Source organism: Salmo salar, chromosome 11 (genome assembly GCF_965601325.2).
Source record: "Salmo salar chromosome 11, fSalSal1, whole genome shotgun sequence".
Classification (NCBI taxonomy): domain Eukaryota; kingdom Metazoa; phylum Chordata; class Actinopteri; order Salmoniformes; family Salmonidae; genus Salmo; species Salmo salar.
This window is the reverse complement of record NC_138301.1, coordinates 38,347,469-38,366,966: the sequence shown is the minus strand read 5'-3', so window position 1 is coordinate 38,366,966 and position 19,498 is coordinate 38,347,469. Positions and strand designations below refer to the sequence as shown.

The 19,498-nt window shown below is 40.6% G+C and overlaps 1 protein-coding gene across 1 annotated transcript in view; it reads right to left on the bottom strand.

The window, feature by feature from the left end:
• LOC106562593 (retinaldehyde dehydrogenase 3) overlaps positions 1–7,041 on the bottom strand; it is a 30,139-nt gene extending 23,098 nt beyond the window's left edge. The window contains exons 1-4 of the mRNA XM_045689474.2: positions 6,687–7,041; positions 5,971–6,075; positions 4,552–4,692; positions 602–731 (exon numbers count right to left, since the gene is read on the bottom strand). Of these exons, the coding sequence (XP_045545430.1) occupies positions 602–731; positions 4,552–4,692; positions 5,971–6,075; positions 6,687–6,797 (487 nt within the window). The 5' untranslated portion in view covers positions 6,798–7,041. The remainder of the gene's footprint in view (positions 1–601; positions 732–4,551; positions 4,693–5,970; positions 6,076–6,686) is intronic.
• Between the last annotated feature and the right edge of the window lie 12,457 nt (positions 7,042–19,498).

Here is a 19,498-nt window from a genome sequence, read left to right as displayed (position 1 = left end):
CAGCCTTTCGTCTCTCAACTGCCCCATTGGAATCTAATCAGGAGGAAAGAGGGAAGCCTGTTTTGTCTATCTGACGTCCTGCCGTGGCAGCCGAGGATGGTTTTTGACACTGCAATAGGGGGAAGTATTAAGAGGACGGACGAGATGCCACCCAGGGCTGCGGACAATTGACAGATTGGCTGAGTGACTCGACCGCTAATTAACTTGTTTCTTGACGACTGGGCGGAACCAGTGGGCTAATCATATAGTGGACAGAAAGTCTATGTGAGCCATTACGCCACAAAGGAGAGAGACAAGTGATTGTTGCGAAACAGCTTGATCAGATTGACAGGTCATGGACCTTTTTGGGAAATACTTTAATAAAAGCTGGCTGTTATAATGCATTATTACCTGTGATAAGCATATAATAACACTGTTTGGAAATCTTGTTGTATTATAAATGTATGAAATGGTAATAACTGGATCATTACGAGATGATAATGAGACGTTATAAGGAGTCGTAATCCTACGTGCTTTTAACAGATCATAATGCACTATACCTGTAGGTGAAAGTAATAGCCTGGCAATCTAAAAGGTTTTAAAGCAGCACAGAGACACTTACCTACAGGCATGGTTTTGCCATGTATCTTGTCGGCCCAACCGGCATAGTATCTAAGGGTTTTGATGCTGCCGTCCAGATCAATGAAGAAAGAATGTAGGAATGGCTTCCCAGTGTCTATAGTCTCCATAGTCTGTAAAAGAGAATCAGAAACATTGAGCATAGTGCATTAAGGCCACATTAATGCAGGCTATCCTAACTTCTGGGAAACCTGAGGCAGAATCATCTCAATAGGAGAAAAAAATATCTGTTGTGGAACAAAAAATAACTAATAATATATGTTCTCAAAAATCTATTTTGATAGTTTCTGTCATCTTTTACTCAGTCGGCTGCAAGCGCAGCACCATCAACCCCTTGGTTGCTACAAAACAATGTTTTATGCCCTCGACGTGCGCCAAGAAGTGAATATGCTGTGGGAGTTCATGGGTTCAGAAAGAAAAGTAATAATGCTAATAATAATAATGCTAATAGGAGGCTGAGCAGAGGCCAGGGTACGGCATGGCTGCCATCGCTAGCACGGTTGTCTCTCTGTGTAGCCAAGGCTGCTGTGAGCTGGAACATTAGATGACCAGAAAATACAACAGATCCATCTGAATCTGAATGTCATATCAAATGTTTTTGAAATCTAGATGAATAATAATTTCTATAGAGCAGAGGGGTGGACAGAAACCTTGACAAAAGCAATCCATGACATTGTGCATTTGACAGTATTTCAAAAAGTGACTGTACGTAAGTTACTAAACTCTTTGACGGACACAAGCTGCTTGAAACCACTAAGCCGAATGTGTTGGGGAAGAGAAAAATATTGTATGGTGAGACCCACTGTGTCAAACATGATTTGCACACTTATATGGTGCTATGATGCTCAAGTTCTTTAATTGACTGTCTCATGCCAAGTGGGACACAAGTCAAGTGTTTACCAAAAACCTGGGTCAAATACATACGTCAAATACTTTAAAATAAGCCTACTTGAAAGTATTTGAGGTGCGCTTGATTTACCTTGGGGTTTGGGAGAACCAATAGAGAATGATAGAGGACTTTGTATCAGTCCTATTATGGCATCTGTGAGTGCACTGGCATCACCATTTTGAAGTAGTCAATTTTGTTCTAGTACTTCTTCTATGAGTTGTTAAACAAACTGAAAGGGTGCATACTGCCACCTGGAGTGTGTTGTCTGAACAGGTATAAAGTCAAGGCTGGCGATTTACTGCCACCTGCAGTTATGGAATGAATGTTTGCTTACGAGTATAGTTCATTAGCTGATCCCTCCTGATGACCCTGATGGAATTATGTGATCCTTGTGAATTACACTGACGAAGGCTTAGGAAGGCCGAAATGTTTGTCTATCTACCTACCCCCGAATTAACAAAATACTATAAAGAAACCTTGAATCTCCTTTTTGAGTGCGGACCAGCTACATCCATTTGTGCTCCTTAACCCATTGGAATTCCCACCGAGTTGGCTACTTCAAAATGGTGAAAGGCCTCAATGACACTGCCAATGCTAAATCAGACTTTTGGGCACTAGAGTCCTCTATCTATCTCTATGGGAGAACCAGATAAAGTGCAGCACCAGCAATGACATATGTAGGCTATCTGACCAATAAGATCTAATTTAACCCAATGCAAATGGACAGATAATGAGAGACGAAGCACTGCCACAGAGCTAGAACACCAATAGATTTATCCTGTATCTTTTCATTGAGCTAAACGCAATATCTGGTCTTTATTTCCCCCACAAACAGAACAGGGGTTAGCGTAATTAGCGATACCCCAGCACAAGCAGCCCTCCCAGAGCATGTTTTCAATTAGCAGCCACATGCGATCCCATAATATGACTTCACTCTCATCTGTAACGTTTCATTTACAAATCTGACTCCTAATGCAATCTGGAAACTCAATTGAAAAGGCATTGGAACATGTGAGAAGGCATTGGAACTTGGCTTGGATCACCCACCACTGTAATATCTGATTTGCACTGTCTAAAATAATCCAAGGTGGCCCAACTCAAGATATTTTAGTAACTACAGTAGTTCCACAGCCTTTTTGAGTTGACTCAACTTTTTGGAGAAGTGGCGGCAGGTAGCCTTGTGTTTTTCAACGTTGGGCCAAAAACTGAAAAGTTGTTAGTTCAAATCCTCGAGCCGCAAAGGTGAAGAATCTGTTGACGTGGCCTGGAGCAGGACACGTAACCCTACTAGCACCAGGGGTTGCTGTTAATTATGGCAGACCCTCTCAGGGAGAGTTGGGATATCGCTATGCAGAAAACACATTTCCAATTCATACATGCATATTAATACAACCTTGCACATATATGAAATAGGAGAAATATAAACACCCACCAAATGATGGTGTAGCATAAGCCTCACATTTTAAGTTGGCCAAAACATTGTTCTAACTCATCTATACACTGAATATACCAAACATTATGAACACCTTCTTAATATTCAGTTGCACCCACCTGGCACCTACTACCATGTCCCGTTCAAAGGCACCTACCACCATGTCCCGTTCAAAGGCACCTACCACCATGTCCCGTTCAAAGGTGCCTACTACCATGTCCCGTTCAAAGGCACCTACCACCATGTCCCGTTCAAAGGCACCTACTACCATGTCCCGTTCAAAGGCACCTACCACCATGTCCCGTTCAAAGGCACCTACCACCATGTCCCGTTCAAAGGCACCTACCACCATGTCCCGTTCAAAGGCACCTACCACCATGTCCCGTTCAAAGGCACCTACCACCATGTCCCGTTCAAAGGCACCTACCACCATGTCCCGTTCAAAGGCACCTACCACCATGTCCCGTTCAAAGGCACCTACCACCATGTCCCGTTCAAAGGCACCTACCACCATGTCCCGTTCAAAGGCACCTACCACCATGTCCCGTTCAAAGGCACCTACCACCATGTCCCGTTCAAAGGCACCTACCACCATGTCCCGTTCAAAGGCACCTACCACCATGTCCCGTTCAAAGGCACCTACCACCACGTCCCGTTCAAAGGCACCTACCACCATGTCCCGTTCAAAGGCACCTACCACCATGTCCCGTTCAAAGGCACCTACCACCATGTCCCGTTCAAAGGCACCTACCACCATGTCCCGTTCAAAGGCACCTACCACCATGTCCCGTTCAAAGGCACCTACCACCATGTCCCGTTCAAAGGCACCTACCACCATGTCCCGTTCAAAGGCACCTACTACCATGTCCCGTTCAAAGGCACCTAAATCTTGTGTCTTGCCCATTCACCCTCTGAATGGCACACAATCACAACCCATGTCTCAATTGTCTCAAGGCTTAAAACTTCTTTAACCTGTGTCCCCCTTCATCTACACTGATTGAAGTGGATTTAACAAGTGACATCAATAAGGGATCATACAGTAGCTTTCACCTGGATTCACCTGGTCAGTCTATGTCAATCAACTTAAAAATATGTTTTTGATAGATGTTTTGTATGTACATTATTTGATTATTGACAAAAGGCTGTTATATTTTTTTAGGTTAAATTAATACTACACTCCAAAACTATATTTTGGTATTTTTTCCATTAGTCCACTGTCAATACAATTCCATGTCAGTTAAACTTTTTCCCAATTACGGTCTTCTCTTGTAACACACACAGGCCTAATGTCACACAGACACTCACCAACAATATTAGAATGAATGTCAAGGTTGTGTGGGGATTATATAGCAACAAGTGTAGAACTGAAAAATATATATTACTCGAATCGCGACATAGAAGCTTGGAAAAGATTTTCAATCACAGATCATGCACCTTCAGCGTCTGGTGCATTGCGCTGCTGCTGTCAATTCTCTCTGGACACCCAAACTAGATGATAGGCTACCTTCACAACGCAAGTGACAGATGTCAAGTTGACCAATAGGCTGCTAGTTGTAGCCTTCTACAGTCTAGAGACAAATAATGTTAATAGGCCGTTATATCCACAACTTACCGCTAGCAGTGCCCGGTCCCTCTCCATCAGGTCAGCGAGCTTGTGCAGGAGTCGCCCCCGGCTTGACACGTCCATCCTTCGCCACGGCGAGCCCCTCTGGCTGGCCGCCCTGGCAGCCTTTACAGCCTTGTCCACATCTGCCTGCAGGTACACATCAACAGCTTTCACACAGACAACTGATAACCTACCTAAAACATTTCTATGGGTAATATTGTTTTGCATAAGTTACAATTATGAGCAGGCTAATGATAATTGATAGGCCTAATTAATTTGCAAAAATGTATTTTTGTCTGTAGCCTAATAAAGGACCTTGACATTGAGTTGATAGACAGTCACTCTCTCGGTTTTAAATTAGGCTATGGAAAAGGAAATTGAACATATTGGCCGAGATCAAGGGTCTTCAATCTTTTCTTGACCAGGGACCCCCTCCCAGGTAAACTGGCGACCCAGGGACCCCCGTCATTCGTTAGTAAAAACATTTATTTCATGTCTTATCTTATCGTGGGCGGCAGGTAGCCTAGTGGTTAGAGTGTTGGACCAGTAACCGAAAGGTTGCAAGATCTAATCCCCAAGGTAAAAATCTGCCATTCTGCCCCTGAACAAGGCAGTTAACCCACTGTTCCTAGGCCGTCATTGAAAATAAGAATTTGTTCTTAATTGACTTGCCTAGTAAAATGAAGGTAAAATGTTTAAAAAATCATCAGGTGAATCATAATGGCAATGAGAAGTAATCAACATTTTCAAATGATATATTTGGTAAATAGTTTTCATTATTTTGACCTCCCCACATTATAATTGGAAGAGGAAGTGTAGTCTCTAACAGACTATTAGCTAAAAAGGTAGTAACTCCAAACAGATTTTCGCTAAGAGTTTTAGCTGTTTAAACTAAGGTTAGCCATGTCTTGGCAAACATGTCCAAGTCAAGAAGGATTACCAGCAGTGAACGGCACTTGCCGCAATGTTAGCCTATTGACTGTTAGCCTATTGACTGTTAGCCTATTGACTGGTAGCCTACTGACAGGTAGCCTATTGACAGGTAGCCAACTGACAGGTAGCCTATTGACTGGTAGCCTACTGACAGGTAGCCTATTGACTGGTAGCCTACTGACAGGTAGATTATTGACAGGTAGCCTATTGACTGGTAGCCTACTGACAGGTAGCCTATTGACTGGTATTGATTGATTGATATATATATATATTTTAGTAGACCCCCTGCAGTCCCTGAAATGGCAATCAGAACCAGATGAAGAGAGATAGAGAGATAGAGAGATGGAGAGGTGGAGAAAAGACAGGATCACTGCAGTAGTAGTAATCAAATTCTGTTAATTTGATTTAGCAAACATTCCTTTTTTCCTCAAGTCAACTTAGTAATTAAGACATGGGCCTAATCAAACATGAATTAATGTTTTAGGTACATACTTTGTCTGCTTCTTCCACTTCACAGATTTTGACACCTGTTGCTGGATTGAAGGTCTGAAACGTCTTTCCTTTGAGAGAGGTGTGCCACTCATTGTTGATAAAAATCTGTTGGACACAAAGAAAGATGCTGTTTTAAAAAAATACTGTTTTACTCTTGTCCATTAGGCTACTATCAGTAAGCTATATAACACAGGAGCATAACTCAAGTGTGTTTTTTGGTTTTCAAATATATTTTTAATGCAATCTTTTGGATCCAACTCCAATATGAAGACATGAATAGCACACCAACAGGCAAACCACAAACTCTAGCCTGTGCACAGGCTACAGACTAACATGCATTAGAATAACTTGACGAAATTCACCTGCCCTGGCTTATGATGTCTTAAACATGTACTTTGACATTATATTATACCTTATACCTTACACTCAAGTTTCACATTTTTATGGTCACGTGCACTAACTAGTACAGTACGTGCACTAACTAGCACAGTGAAATTATTTTCTTGAATGCTCTTTCCCAACAATGCAGTAGTACTATGTTCAAAACAGTTAAAAAGTTTCTAAACTTATATATTTATATAGTTCAAAACAGTTAAAAAGTTTCGAAAGTTGTGCATACCGGTGTTTCAGATGTTTCGGCTTAATACTTTTTTTCACATTACATTTTCACTATTCAGTGATTGCTGCTATGTTACTTAATAAGACGTGCGTCTCACCTTGGTGTGGCGTATCTCCTGCACTTTGACGGGCTGGGGAAAAGGCATGGGAGGGCTCCCATCGCCATTCGCCCCGGTCACCCCGTTCTCTGTAGTTCCGTTCTGAGCCATTCTGCGTTACCGGTCCAGTCCTGCCACAACTGTATTCTCTATGTGTGTCTGTCTACTGAGCACTACAAGCGCATCCAGCGGTCTTTATAAGAATGCGAAAATCCTCCCTCGCTCTCTCTCTCTCGCTCTCTCCCCAGAGCAGCTGAGGGTAACCCAACTCTGCCCTTATCAAAATATCAGGCCCCAGTATCTGCAGCATGGAATCATAAACCAAAAGCCTCCTGGAATATTGTTGTTAATAGGAATGTTTAACGTAACAGGATAAAGATATAATGACATACACTTTTATATTGACGGTCGGCTACTCAAGGACATGTGTGGCAGGTACAATTTTTGCGTGTCAACTTATTCATTGGGGAAAGTGCAAGGTGTCAAAGTATGGAATTTAAGCCATTCAAATGGATGCTAATTACTGTGGATGCTTTTAGACTACAGATGGCAAAATTGTAGAACACTGACAGCAGTACGTTCAAGTGTATACATTTCCAACACAATCTCACACTCAGTTCGTGCAAATATGTACAAAAAGTATTTCAGCAGATTTTGTGCGTTTTTGTGTGGCTTAATTCGTGTGAAAATACATATATTTTTGTGAGACTTAAATCGTAGCAATATACACACATTTTTGTGTGACTTCATTCATAGATAAAAAAAATTGTGGGGAAAACTTCAGAACAATCTTTTAAAAGTTATTGGGGCAATGCATTTTGGGCAATGGTGCTCCACACTGCCTTTTTTGTGTCCCACATATATATATATATATATATATATATATATATATATATATATATATATATATATATATATATATATATATATATAAACATGTTAACAACCCAATATTGTTAATCAACCAGATTGTTACCCGAAATACTTATAATATAATAGTAGCCTTACGTTTTTTCTATGGTTGTTTTTGCTTAATACTTTGGGATACTGGTGCTATGTTGGATTCTATGAGGGTTGCCAAATTGGAGTAAAAAGCTGTATTTGTCCCCCCAACAAATTGTGATATCGATGAAGGTATTTGATTGGGAATGGGGATACATTTTCATGATGGGAAATGAATTCACCAACAAAGGTGGGAAAACAGAAGACCTAAAAAAAAATATATATATATGTTTAAATTCCCCTGAATCAACTGCATGTTATTTGCATCTATAACGAGTCTGGACTATGATCAGTTAAGCCATATCAATGCAGTTAAACAGGTTAATGTAAAATAATGAATTATGTTGGCATACACTTATGACACGTCCAAGGCCGTTTAATGATTATTATTACGGTTGTGTCAATCATGTTATATACTTAGGCTATTGTAACAAGGCATATGTCAGCATTGTAGGCCTACTGCCCGAGGCCTACTAGGCTTTCATGTTAGCAGCCCTTAGAGTTTACTTTGCCACGTATGAGCCCTGGTTAGAGTCCCTGTTGCAGCTTTCACTTTATTCCGATACATTGGTGGCAGCGTTGGGACCACGTCCAGCTAACGTCTAGTTATGTGATCTAGTGTTAGGAAGCATTCTGGTTTTCAACATTGTGTTGGGTGTAATTACAATGATACAGTTGAAGTCGGAAGTTTACATACACCATAGCCAAATGCATTTAAACTCAGTTTTTCACAATTCCTGACATTTAATCCTAGTAAAAATGCCCTGTCTTAGGTCAGTTAGGATCACCACTTTATTTTAAGAATGTGAAATGTCAGAATAATAGTAGAGAGGATTATTTATTTCAGCTTTTATTTCTTTCATCACATTCCCAGTGGGTCAGAAGTTTACATACACTCAATTAGTATTTGGTAGCATTGCCTTTAAATTGTTTAACTTGGGTCAATCGTTTCGGGTAGCTTTCCACAAGCTTACCACAATAAGTTGGGTGAATTTTGGCCCATTCCTCCTGACAGAGCTGGTGTAACTGAGTTAGGTTTGTAGGCCTCCTTGCTCGCTTTTTCAGTTCTACCCACACATTTTCTATAGGATTGAGGTCAGGGCTTTGTGATGGCCACTCCAATACCTTGACTTTGTTGTCCTTAAGCCATTTTGCCACATCTTTGGAAGTATGCTTGGGGTCATTGTCCATTTGGAAGACCCATTTGCGACCAAGCTTTAACTTCCTGACTGATGTCTTGAGATGTTGCTTCAATATATCCACATAATTTTCCTCCCTCATGATGCCATCTATTTTGTGAAGCGCACAAGTCCCTCCTGCAGCAAAGCAACCCCACAACATGATGCTGCCACCCCCGTACTTCACATTTGGGATGGTGTTCTTCGGCTTGCAAGCCTCCCCCTTTTTCCTCCAAACATAACGATGGTCATTATGACCAAAAAGTTATATTTTTGTTTCCTCAGACCAGAGGACATTTCTCCAAAAAGTATGATCTTTGTCCCCATGTGCAGTTGCAAACTGTAGTCTGACTTTTTTTATGGCGGTTTTGGAGCAGTGGCTTCTTCCTTGCTGAGCGGCCTTTCAGGTTATGTTGATATAGGACTCGTTTTACTGTGGATATAGATACTTTTCGACCTGTTTCCTCCAGCATCTTCACAAGGTCCTTTGCTGTTGTTTTGGGATTGACTTGCACTTTTCGCACCAAAGTACGTTCATCTCTAGGAGACAGATCTCCTTCCTGAGCGGTATGACGGCTGCGTGGTCCCATGGTGTTTACACTAGCTTATTATTGTTTGTACAGATGAACGTGGTACCTTCAGACATTTGGAAATTGCTCCCAAGGATTAACCAGACTTGTGGAGGTCTACAATTTTCTTCTGAGGTATTGGTTGATTTCTTTTGATTTTCCCATGATGTCAAACAAAGAGTCACTGAGTTTGAAGGTAGGCCTTGAAATACATCCACAGGTACACCTCCAATTGACTCAAATTATATCAATTAGCCTGTCAGAAGCTTCTAAAGCCATGACATCATTTTCTGGAATTTTCCAAGCTGTTTATAGGCACAGTCAACTTAGTGTATGTAAACTTCTGACCCACTGGAATTGTGATACAGTGGATTATAAGTGAAATTAGCTGTCTGTAAACAATTGTTGGAAAAATTACTTGTGTAATGCACAAAGTAGATGTCCTAACCGACATGCCAAAGCTATAGTTTGTTAACAAGAAATTTGTGGAGTGGTTTTAAAATGAGTTTTAATGACTCCAACCTAAGTGTATGTAAACTTCCAACTTCAACTGTATATCTTGTGATCAATGGATAAGCAACAATGGGTGTGACGGATAGAAGTAGTCACTACAGGTGTTGTCAAGCCTTACATCAAAGTAGCCTGAAGCTGAATAGAAAGTGCTACAGTATGCCCTGACCAGTTATTCAGCGAAAATTATTGGCTCAAATAGCTTACCATTGAGCTTGTTACCAACACTTATGTAAACTTTTGGGAAAAATTGTGTTTGACCAGATACAATGCTATTTTGCTGTAAACAAATTGACAACAGACTTTCAGCACGCTTATAGGGAAGTACATTCAACAAGCACAATACTTACACAAATTACTGATAATTGGCTAAGATAAATTGATGATAAAATGATTGTGGGAGCTGTTTTGTTAGACTTCAGTACGGCTTTTGACGTTATCGATCATAGTCTGTTTATGAAAAAACTTGTGTTATGGCTTTACACCCCCTGCTATATTGTGGATAAAGAGTTACCTGTCTAACAGAACACAGAGGGTGTTCTTAATGGAAGCCTCTCCAACATAATCCAGATAGAATCAGGAATTCCCCAGGGCAGCTGTTTAGGCCCCTTACTTTTTGATTACTTTGAGTAAAGCCAGTGTGTCTATGTATGCGTATGACTCAACACTGTATACATCAGCTACTACAGCGACTGAAATGACTGCAACACTTAACAAAGAGCTGCAGTTAGTTTCAGAATGGGTGGCAAGGAACAAGTTAGTCCTAAATATTTTTTAACTAAAAGCATTGTATTTGGGACAAATCCTTCACGAAACCATAAACCTCAACTAAATCTTGTAATGAATAATGTGGAACTTGAGCAAGTTGAGGTGACTAAACAGCTTGGAGTAACCCTGGATTGTAAACTGTTATGGTCAAAACATGTTGATACAATAGTAGCTAAGATGGGGAGAAGTCTGTCTATAATAAAGTGCAATGTTGCCTTCTTGACAACACTGTCAACAAGGCAGGTCCTACAGGCCCTAATTTTGTTGCACCTGGACTACTGTTCAGTTGTGTGGTCAGGTGCCACAAAGAGGGACTTGCAATTGGCTCAGAACAGGGCAGTGCGACTGGCCCTTAAATGTACACAGAGAGGTTACATTAATGATATGCATGTCAATCTCCCCTGGTTTAAAGTGGAGGAGAGATTGACTTCATCCCTACTTGTTTTTGTAAGAGGTGTTAACAAACTGAATTCACCAAGGTGACTGTTTAAACTACTAGCACATAGCTCGGACACCCATGCATACCCCACAAGACATGCCACCAGAGGTCTCTTTGCAATCCCCAAGTCCAGAACAGTACTTCATAGAGCCATGGCTACATGGAACTCTATTCCACATCAGGTAACTGATGTAAACAGTAGAATCAGATTTAAAAAACAGATACAAATACACCTTATGGAACAGCGGGGACTGTGAAGAGACACAGGTACAGACAGACATTAACACACGGGCGCTAGCACACACACTCTACACACATACATTGTAATATTGTTGTATGGTGGTATCATATATTTTGTGTTGTGTATATGTGGTGGTGTGACAGTTTTATATGATGTACTGTTTTATATTTTGTTTTATGTGTAATATAAGTGTCTTAATATGTTTGGACCCCAGGAAGAGTAGCTGTTGCCTTGGCAGCAGCTAATGGGGATCCCTAATATAATAAAATAAAACATATGGGTCAACAAACAATGTAAGTGTGTTATGCCGCAAAACACAACTATCCTTTTTTAGGATGCAATTCAGTAATATGAATCAGTGTTGATCCATCCTGTTCTGATCTAATGAGATGGATGTAGGATTTTCTACGGCCATGAAGGACGAAGCTAGGGCCCTCTTGATTCTCATTGGCGAAGACTGAACTCAAGTTAGGGGTTATACAGTACCAGTCAAAAGTTTGGACACACTTACTCATTCAAGGGTTTTTCTTTATTTTTACTGTTTTCTACATTGTAGAATAATAGTGAAAACATCAAAACTATGAAATAACACATATGGAATCATGTAGTAACCACAAAAGTGTTAAACAAATCAAAATATATTTTATATTTGAGATTCTTCAAAGTTGCCACCCTTTGTCTTGATGATGGCTTTGCACACTCTTGGCATTCTCTCAACCAGCTTCATGAGGTAGTCACCTGGAATGGATTAAAAAAAAAACAGGTGTGCCTTGTTAAAAGTTCATTTGTGGAGTTTATTTCCTTCTTAATGTGTTTAAGACAATCAGTTGTGTTGTGACAAGGTAGGGGTGGTATACAGAAGACTGCCTTATTTGGTAAAAGACCAAGTCCATAATTATGCCAAGACAGTTCCACATAGCCTTGTATAAAATTCATTATGAAAGAAATGGTGTAATATACACTAAAAAGTTGAGCCTTGTATTAAATACATTATGAAGAAAAGTGTGTAATGTAGGCTCCACAAAATATAAAATGCTTTATGAAGAAAATCATGTAGATCTATTGTTGCCTACACCAAAAAAAGGGTCTTTCTGACTACAAGTACACCAGTATCCCAAAGTATTAAGTGAAAACAAGCATAGAAAATAGTATTGGCTGGCGTCCCGAGTGGCGTAGGCACTGCATAGCAGTGCTAGAGGCATTACTACAGACCCGGGTTTATTCCTGGACTGTGCCACAACCGGCCGTGGCCGGGAGTCCCATAGGATGGAGCACAATTGGCCCAGCGCCGTTTGGGTTAGGGGAGGGTTTCACCATGGGGGGCTTTACTTGGCTTATCTCACTCTAGCGACTTCTTCTGGCGGGCCGGGTGCCTGCAGGCTGACCCCGGTCGTCAGTTGAATGGTGTTTCCTCTGACACATTGGTGCAGCTGGCTTCCGGGTAAAGCTGGCAGGTGTTAAGGAGCGCGGTTAGGCTGGTCATGTTTCGGAGGACACAGGACTTGACCTTCGCCACTCCCGAGCCCATTGGGCAGTTGCAGCGATGAGACAACATCGAAATAGGGGAGAAAAAGGGGGGTAAAATACAAAAATATATATGTATATAAAAAAATTCTGTATTGAAATTAATAAATAAAAAAAACACGAAAGGCTACTATTATATTATGATTATTTTGGTGACAACCTGGTGGATTAACAATATTGGGTTGTTAAAACATTTTTTTTATATATAAATAAATGTGGGACACAAAATAAAGTCAGTGTAGAACACCATTGCCCATCATGCATTGCTCTAATAACTTTCAAAAGATCGTTCCAAAGAGTTTACAAAGCTGTCACCAAGTCAAAGGGTGGCTACTTTGAAGAATCTAAAATCTAAAATATATTTTGATTTGTTTAACACTTTTTTGGTTACTACATGAATCCATATGTGTTATTTCATAGTTTTGATGTCTTCAGTATTATTCTACAATGTAGAAAATAGACTAAATAAAGAAAAACCCTTGAATGAGTAGGTGTGTCAAAACTTTTGGCTGGTACTGTAAATGGTTGCCAAGATCAAGTTCACAAACAACATCACCAAACCTGATTGGTGTTAAATAATTCTAACACCGCCCAGTGTGTGTGTATGTGTGTGTGTAAAATAGAAGAGTGAGTGTGTGTACCCATGCGCACGTGCTGTATAGGCCTATGTGTGTGAACTCCCCAAAATAGCCCCAGCGAGCGAAAGAGAGAGAGATTACTGTAGGCCTACCACCAAATTATTGTCTGTGTCTTTACAGTCAAAGCCATGCAAGTAATGAGTGAGAATTCATTTGTCCGCACATTATTTACATTGTAACAGAAGAGCTTTGATCAGCCACGGCCGGAGGATTGGGGGAGACTGCTGGCCGGTCATCAGCCGTGCAAAGGTGTGATGAGTTGTGATGTTCTTCGCAAAGTTAGTTTTTGCACCTGGACGTGGTGAAGTTGAATGGAGTTGAACACATGCAAACAAATGCTTTTGTTCTCCGGGGGGACAAAGCCGTCGACCGGCTCGGGGCTCGAGAATCAAACACTGTCGCCATTGTTTCCCCTTCGTTGCCTCTTGTCACTCTTCTTGTCTTCTTGTTCTAATGAGGACAACGAGCTCTCGCCGGTGCATTTTTCACTTCAGCAAGTTTCTAACACTTCCTAATGAGAGAGAGAGACCCAGAGAGACTGAGCAAGAGGAAAGCCAGGGCAGGAATGGAGAGAGAGAGATACTGTAGAGAGAGTGAGATGAAAAACAAAGAAGGGAAAGCAAACAGATCAGTTAAGATTATAGACTAAATGAGTTATCGCCAGACACATTGCTTTGCTTGCGGTACTTTGCAGTCATGGGCTCATCCTATTTAAATTGTTTATGCAAATAGTCTTCAAATGCTCTGGAAATGAAAATTTGATATGCATCAGGATTGGAGACATTGATGATAATCAGGAATTCCATGCAAAGAAGGAACTAAAGTAGGCCTACAGATTATTCCATATGGGTTGTAATTGCATGGGTTGCAGTGGAACCATATGTCATAGGTCAGCCTGACAGTGGCAAAAGCAAGGCAACAATGCATCTTTTAACAATGGCATCTTATAATAACATTCAATAATGCTCAAGATAGTTGAACTGTACTGCAGTTGATATTTGTTATTATCCTCACTAGATCTTTGTTCACAGTCGCTGATATCCTTGTCTGTTCCTAAGGCTAGAACTGAGATGGGGAAACAATCGTTTTCTTACCAGGTTGTCCTCGCAAAAGAGGTTTTTAACCTTAATGGGTCTTAGCTGGTTAAATAAATGTTAAATAAAAAGTGTATAGAATTTTCCTTCACAACTTGACACTATAAATACAGTTGTATGGCTATGGTGGTAGACGGCGATAGGTGATGTGAAAAACATCCAGAAAACGTACAGATGTGTTGTGAGAAGGTGTGGCCAGGTGCTGTGCTCCTCCAGGGCTGGACGGTCAGGTTAATTGGGGTTCCACACCTTCTAATGGAGGTCAAGTCTTTTACTTCCCACCCCACCACACCTCAACACCACTTAGACTCAACACACACCCAGACAGCTAATTGTGGCAACAGCATGTGTTAATAGGAGACTATTGACAAGATAATGTAGGTATGAATTCAGGAATTATGAAACTATTTAATTATGCTGAATATGATTTAAACACTTTAACACTGCAGAATCATAATCCACAACCCCTGCAACCTGACCAATCTCCACAACCCAGCACATATACAGGTTCATGTTCAGAAGACAGGGAACGGTATAAAACAGTGTCCAAAATGGAATGAAACAGGGAGCTGTTATCTGAACTTGCACAATATTTTTTGCTATATTTTGCCCTAATGAACACGACCCAGGTAGCTAGTAGCCTAACTGAGAGTGGCTGTGCCCCTCTTGTGGCTGATCAGATCACTGGTGAGTGGCAGGCCCTTAAGACCCATCTGATCAGTGATGGGACGGCCAGGGAGTGAGCTCTAATGCCAGCCACCAGTTCATGGCCTGCCTGGAAGAAACACCATAAGGATGAGAGAGAAAAGATGGTGCTAGATCTCTGGAGCGTGGAGGGAGGAAGGGAGGGAGAGAGAGATAGAGAGAGATAGAGGACACATGGGGTGGAGAGAGGGAGAGAGAGCATCTCCTGCATGTGGGGCGGAGGACGAGAGCAATCCAGTGAGAGAAAGAGAGGTAGAGAGAAAGAGAGGTAGAGAGAAAGAGAGGTTGAGAGAGGGCCAGTGCCACAGTGAGATAACTCTGTCCAGGTGCTCAGGGGCCCAGACAATGACTCTTTTCAGCACTCCGATGAGAAAGAACCCTCCCTCCGCTTGTTGCAAAATATACAGGAGGGGAAAGAGAGAACAAAACTCAGGCAGATGGTTATACTACAGTAGCAAAATATGTGTGAGAGGAAAGCCTAGGCAATCAAGTGAGCTCTCATTGGCAATAACAAGCCCTTTGATTAATGGAGCCCATAGTTCAGGTCATAGATGAAACTGCGTCCCAAAAAGCAGCCCATTCCCTTTATAGTGTACTAGTTTTATCCAGAGGACAATGTGCCCCTGGTAAAAAATTGTGCACTATAAAGGGGATAGGGTGCCATTTTGGAGGCATATTAAGTCCCATACATGATGAGCTGCTATCCCACAGACCCTGCTATCAGCTTCTCCTATTGTTTGAGGATGAACTACCATAGTGTGTGAAGTTATTATGTGATGATTTGATTTCTAAAGGACGTTGTATATTAACAATGAACCTGATTTCCATCTCTGGGCCGGAACAGACGCACAACATCCTAATAGTGCAGAGAATAGAATCCACCATGAACATACAATGACATCGTATTTAATACAAAAGGTAAGATCAAGTGTCAAACTGGGTACACTGCAAGTAGCCTAGCTGAGTGTTGGGTCAGTAACCAAAAAGTTGCTGGTTTGAATCCCTGGAGCCGACTAGGTGAAAAAAAATCTGCCAATCTGCAATGTACTTAACACTAATTACTACTGTAAATTGCTCTGCATAAGAGTGTGTGCTAAATTACAAAAAAAATATTATTTACTAAGTCATTCTAATTCCATGGTTGAAAATGAGGGAGGGTTGGGTTTAGTTGATTGACAGCATGGAATTAGAGATACAAACCACTCATATTAAACTTTACAGGGTACGTTTTACAGTGTGAAGTAATATACTGTTATCTGTAATTCTGATAATCTGTAATTCTGAAGATGTGCTTCCCTAAATGCAAATAGTGCTATTACCATATTGCTTACACCTGTCCAATCCCCTCAGATCAAGTGCATCAGGCACAGGGTATATGGGTCAATTTGGGAGTAGCCCAAAGACTGTAGTTCATGCACTTGATCAGGAATTGTTACTGAGTATATATAGCCTTAAAGCTAGAGTCCTAAGTTGCTACACTACAATCATTTTTGGACATAAATTATTTATATTTACACATTCATTCTTCAAGAATGTAACTGATAAATGCCTCATGAGCTTAGTTCAAAGGTTGTACCTAATCAGAACCTAAAATATACGCTTTTTTATTCCAATGTTTGTAAACAACATAAATGTAAACAAACACTGTATAGCCTCAAAACGTGGTTAATATTATACATTTGATATAATGGATGGTCAGTCTTTGCATCCATAGCTCTGTCTATGCATTTCTCTAGCCCCATCCCCTAGATTTTTAAGCGAAATGGGCGGGGAGGCCACTTTGTTATTGTTTCAATTAAGGATTCTAACTTTAATTAATGGGAGATTGTGTCCAAATTACAACAGCAGATATGATACAACAGAGGCAAAACTCAGTGAGATGCAAATGAAGGAGAGGTGTTGCCTCTGATAGAGCTAGACCTAGAGAAAAGAGATCCAAAAGGGTTCTACAGCTGTCCCCACAGGAGAACCCTGTTTCATTCTAGGGAGAACCCTTTTTGGTTCCCCATAGAACCCTTTTGGGTTCCATGTAGAACCCTCTGTGGAAAGGGTCCTACATGGAACCCAAAAGGGTTCTACCTGGAACCAAAAAGGGTTCTACAAAGGGTTCTCCTATGTGGACAGTCAAACCATTTTTTTCTAAGAGCGTAGACATGAATGAAAGAGGTGACTCAGCCTTTGATGTAGGGAAGAGATTCTTATCCTCTGTCGTTTCTCACCGATTCACATCGTCCTGCCGGGGTCCCACCGGGCCGCTTATCCAGTCAGTTAAAGGGAGTGAGAGAGCGCTTTGTGTTTAAGATCAGAGCAATTTGCAAGCTCATTGAGGAACACCGTGAAACAAAGGAAGCTTAGATATAGAATCCATCATCATCGTTTCTCTCCTTCTGTAGATTACTTTCCCACTTGATGACATATCACCAGTCCAGAGCCAATTCTACAGTATAGTGCAGTGGAGAGAGATTTTATGTACACCTTATTTACACAACTGGTGCACTTTAGATTGAATTGACTACATTTTTATAAAAAAATATATATATACTGCATATTTAACATTTATTAAACCAGGAATTCATAATTGATGTCAGAAGACCTATTTTGCAAGGTAGACCTGGCCAAGAAGTATAAAATGGATCAAATAGACAAATATACAGACAAGCAAACAATCTTGAATTATTTTGTCAGTTCTCAGAGCAAAAGTGTAGATTATATGAAGCATTGGAAGACTGAAAGCCATATACTGTCATATAGTGAAAATGTGAATGTTGAAATGCACAATTTTGTGGGACTATATCAAAAGTGGACCAATGAAAAATGTATGAAAAAATTGTTTCAAGGTTAAATTCCATTTTAAGATGATTAAAAAAAGTTTTACAAGTATTTGAAATATAACTGCATTCTATGGCAGTTTAAATTGAAATGCTACAGTATGTCTATGTGTGGTAATCGTGGTAATGGTGATGAACGCTGTCAACAAAAAGCTCAAACGGCTTTAGTGAATTTCACCACAATAAGCAATCTCCAAGCCCACCTATACATGAAACTATATGTTTAACATTAACTCTGAAAGATGGGAGGTAATAGCCTGAAATCCAGAACCTGTTTTGTGCTAACATTCTCCTCCTTTTACTCTGTACCACTGCTATGTTTGACATGACAAGGAGTGGCAAGGAGTGGAATGTTAGCACAAACATACTAGAGAGATAGCTCTTGACACCTTAAATATTTATCTTCACTCTCCACTCTCTGAAAACATACACAACTGATTAACTCTGTCCCTTGTGAGACATAAAGCATTGATAAGACATAGAGCCTTGTCATATTCACAGCACCGCCTCCCAATTCCAACCCATGCAGTCAGCTAATAGTTCTGACTGTTACATGCCACCGCCCCTCCAGAAACATGTTTCCTTTTCTCTTCCAAAACAAACTTGCATCCATTATAAAGTGGGAATAATCCATAGAGTAATAAATCACGGAGAGTTTGCCTGCACACAAAAGTTCACACAACCTTAGTGCGTTGTCGTTGTGCGTTGTCGTTGTGCGTTGTCACATGCAAAGGTTGTCTAATAATTTTCTGCTGAAAAAACTGACTGTTGTATCACAACCGTTGTGCCCAAATGCATTGAACATCAGTTGTACAACTTGAGTGTGTACGGTGTTAGTGTCTTCAGCAGAACAGTCAACACAATACATTATCCTCCAGACAGACAGACAGACAGACAGACAGACAGACAGACAGACAGACAGACAGACAGACAGACAGACAGACAGACAGACAGACAGACAGACAGACAGACAGACAGACAGACAGACAGACAGACAGACAGACAGACAGACGAATACATAGTAAGATAAATACATTAGTAATTAAGACACACACTAGTAAATGTGTGAAATAGGACAAATATAAGCACCCATCAACATATTATTATTGTTGTCATTATTATTATTATTATTTGGTCATTCTATTAAAATGTTGTCTTTCCTGTCCCTCACCTTAACCACCAGGAAAACCCCTTCAAAACTTCAGATAATGACACAAACTCTATGTTTTTGTTTTCATTGAAGTGTTTTTTTGTTCATCAACCATATGTAATTGTATTTATATATCGTAGAACAATGGCTTGTCCCTTGGATAAGA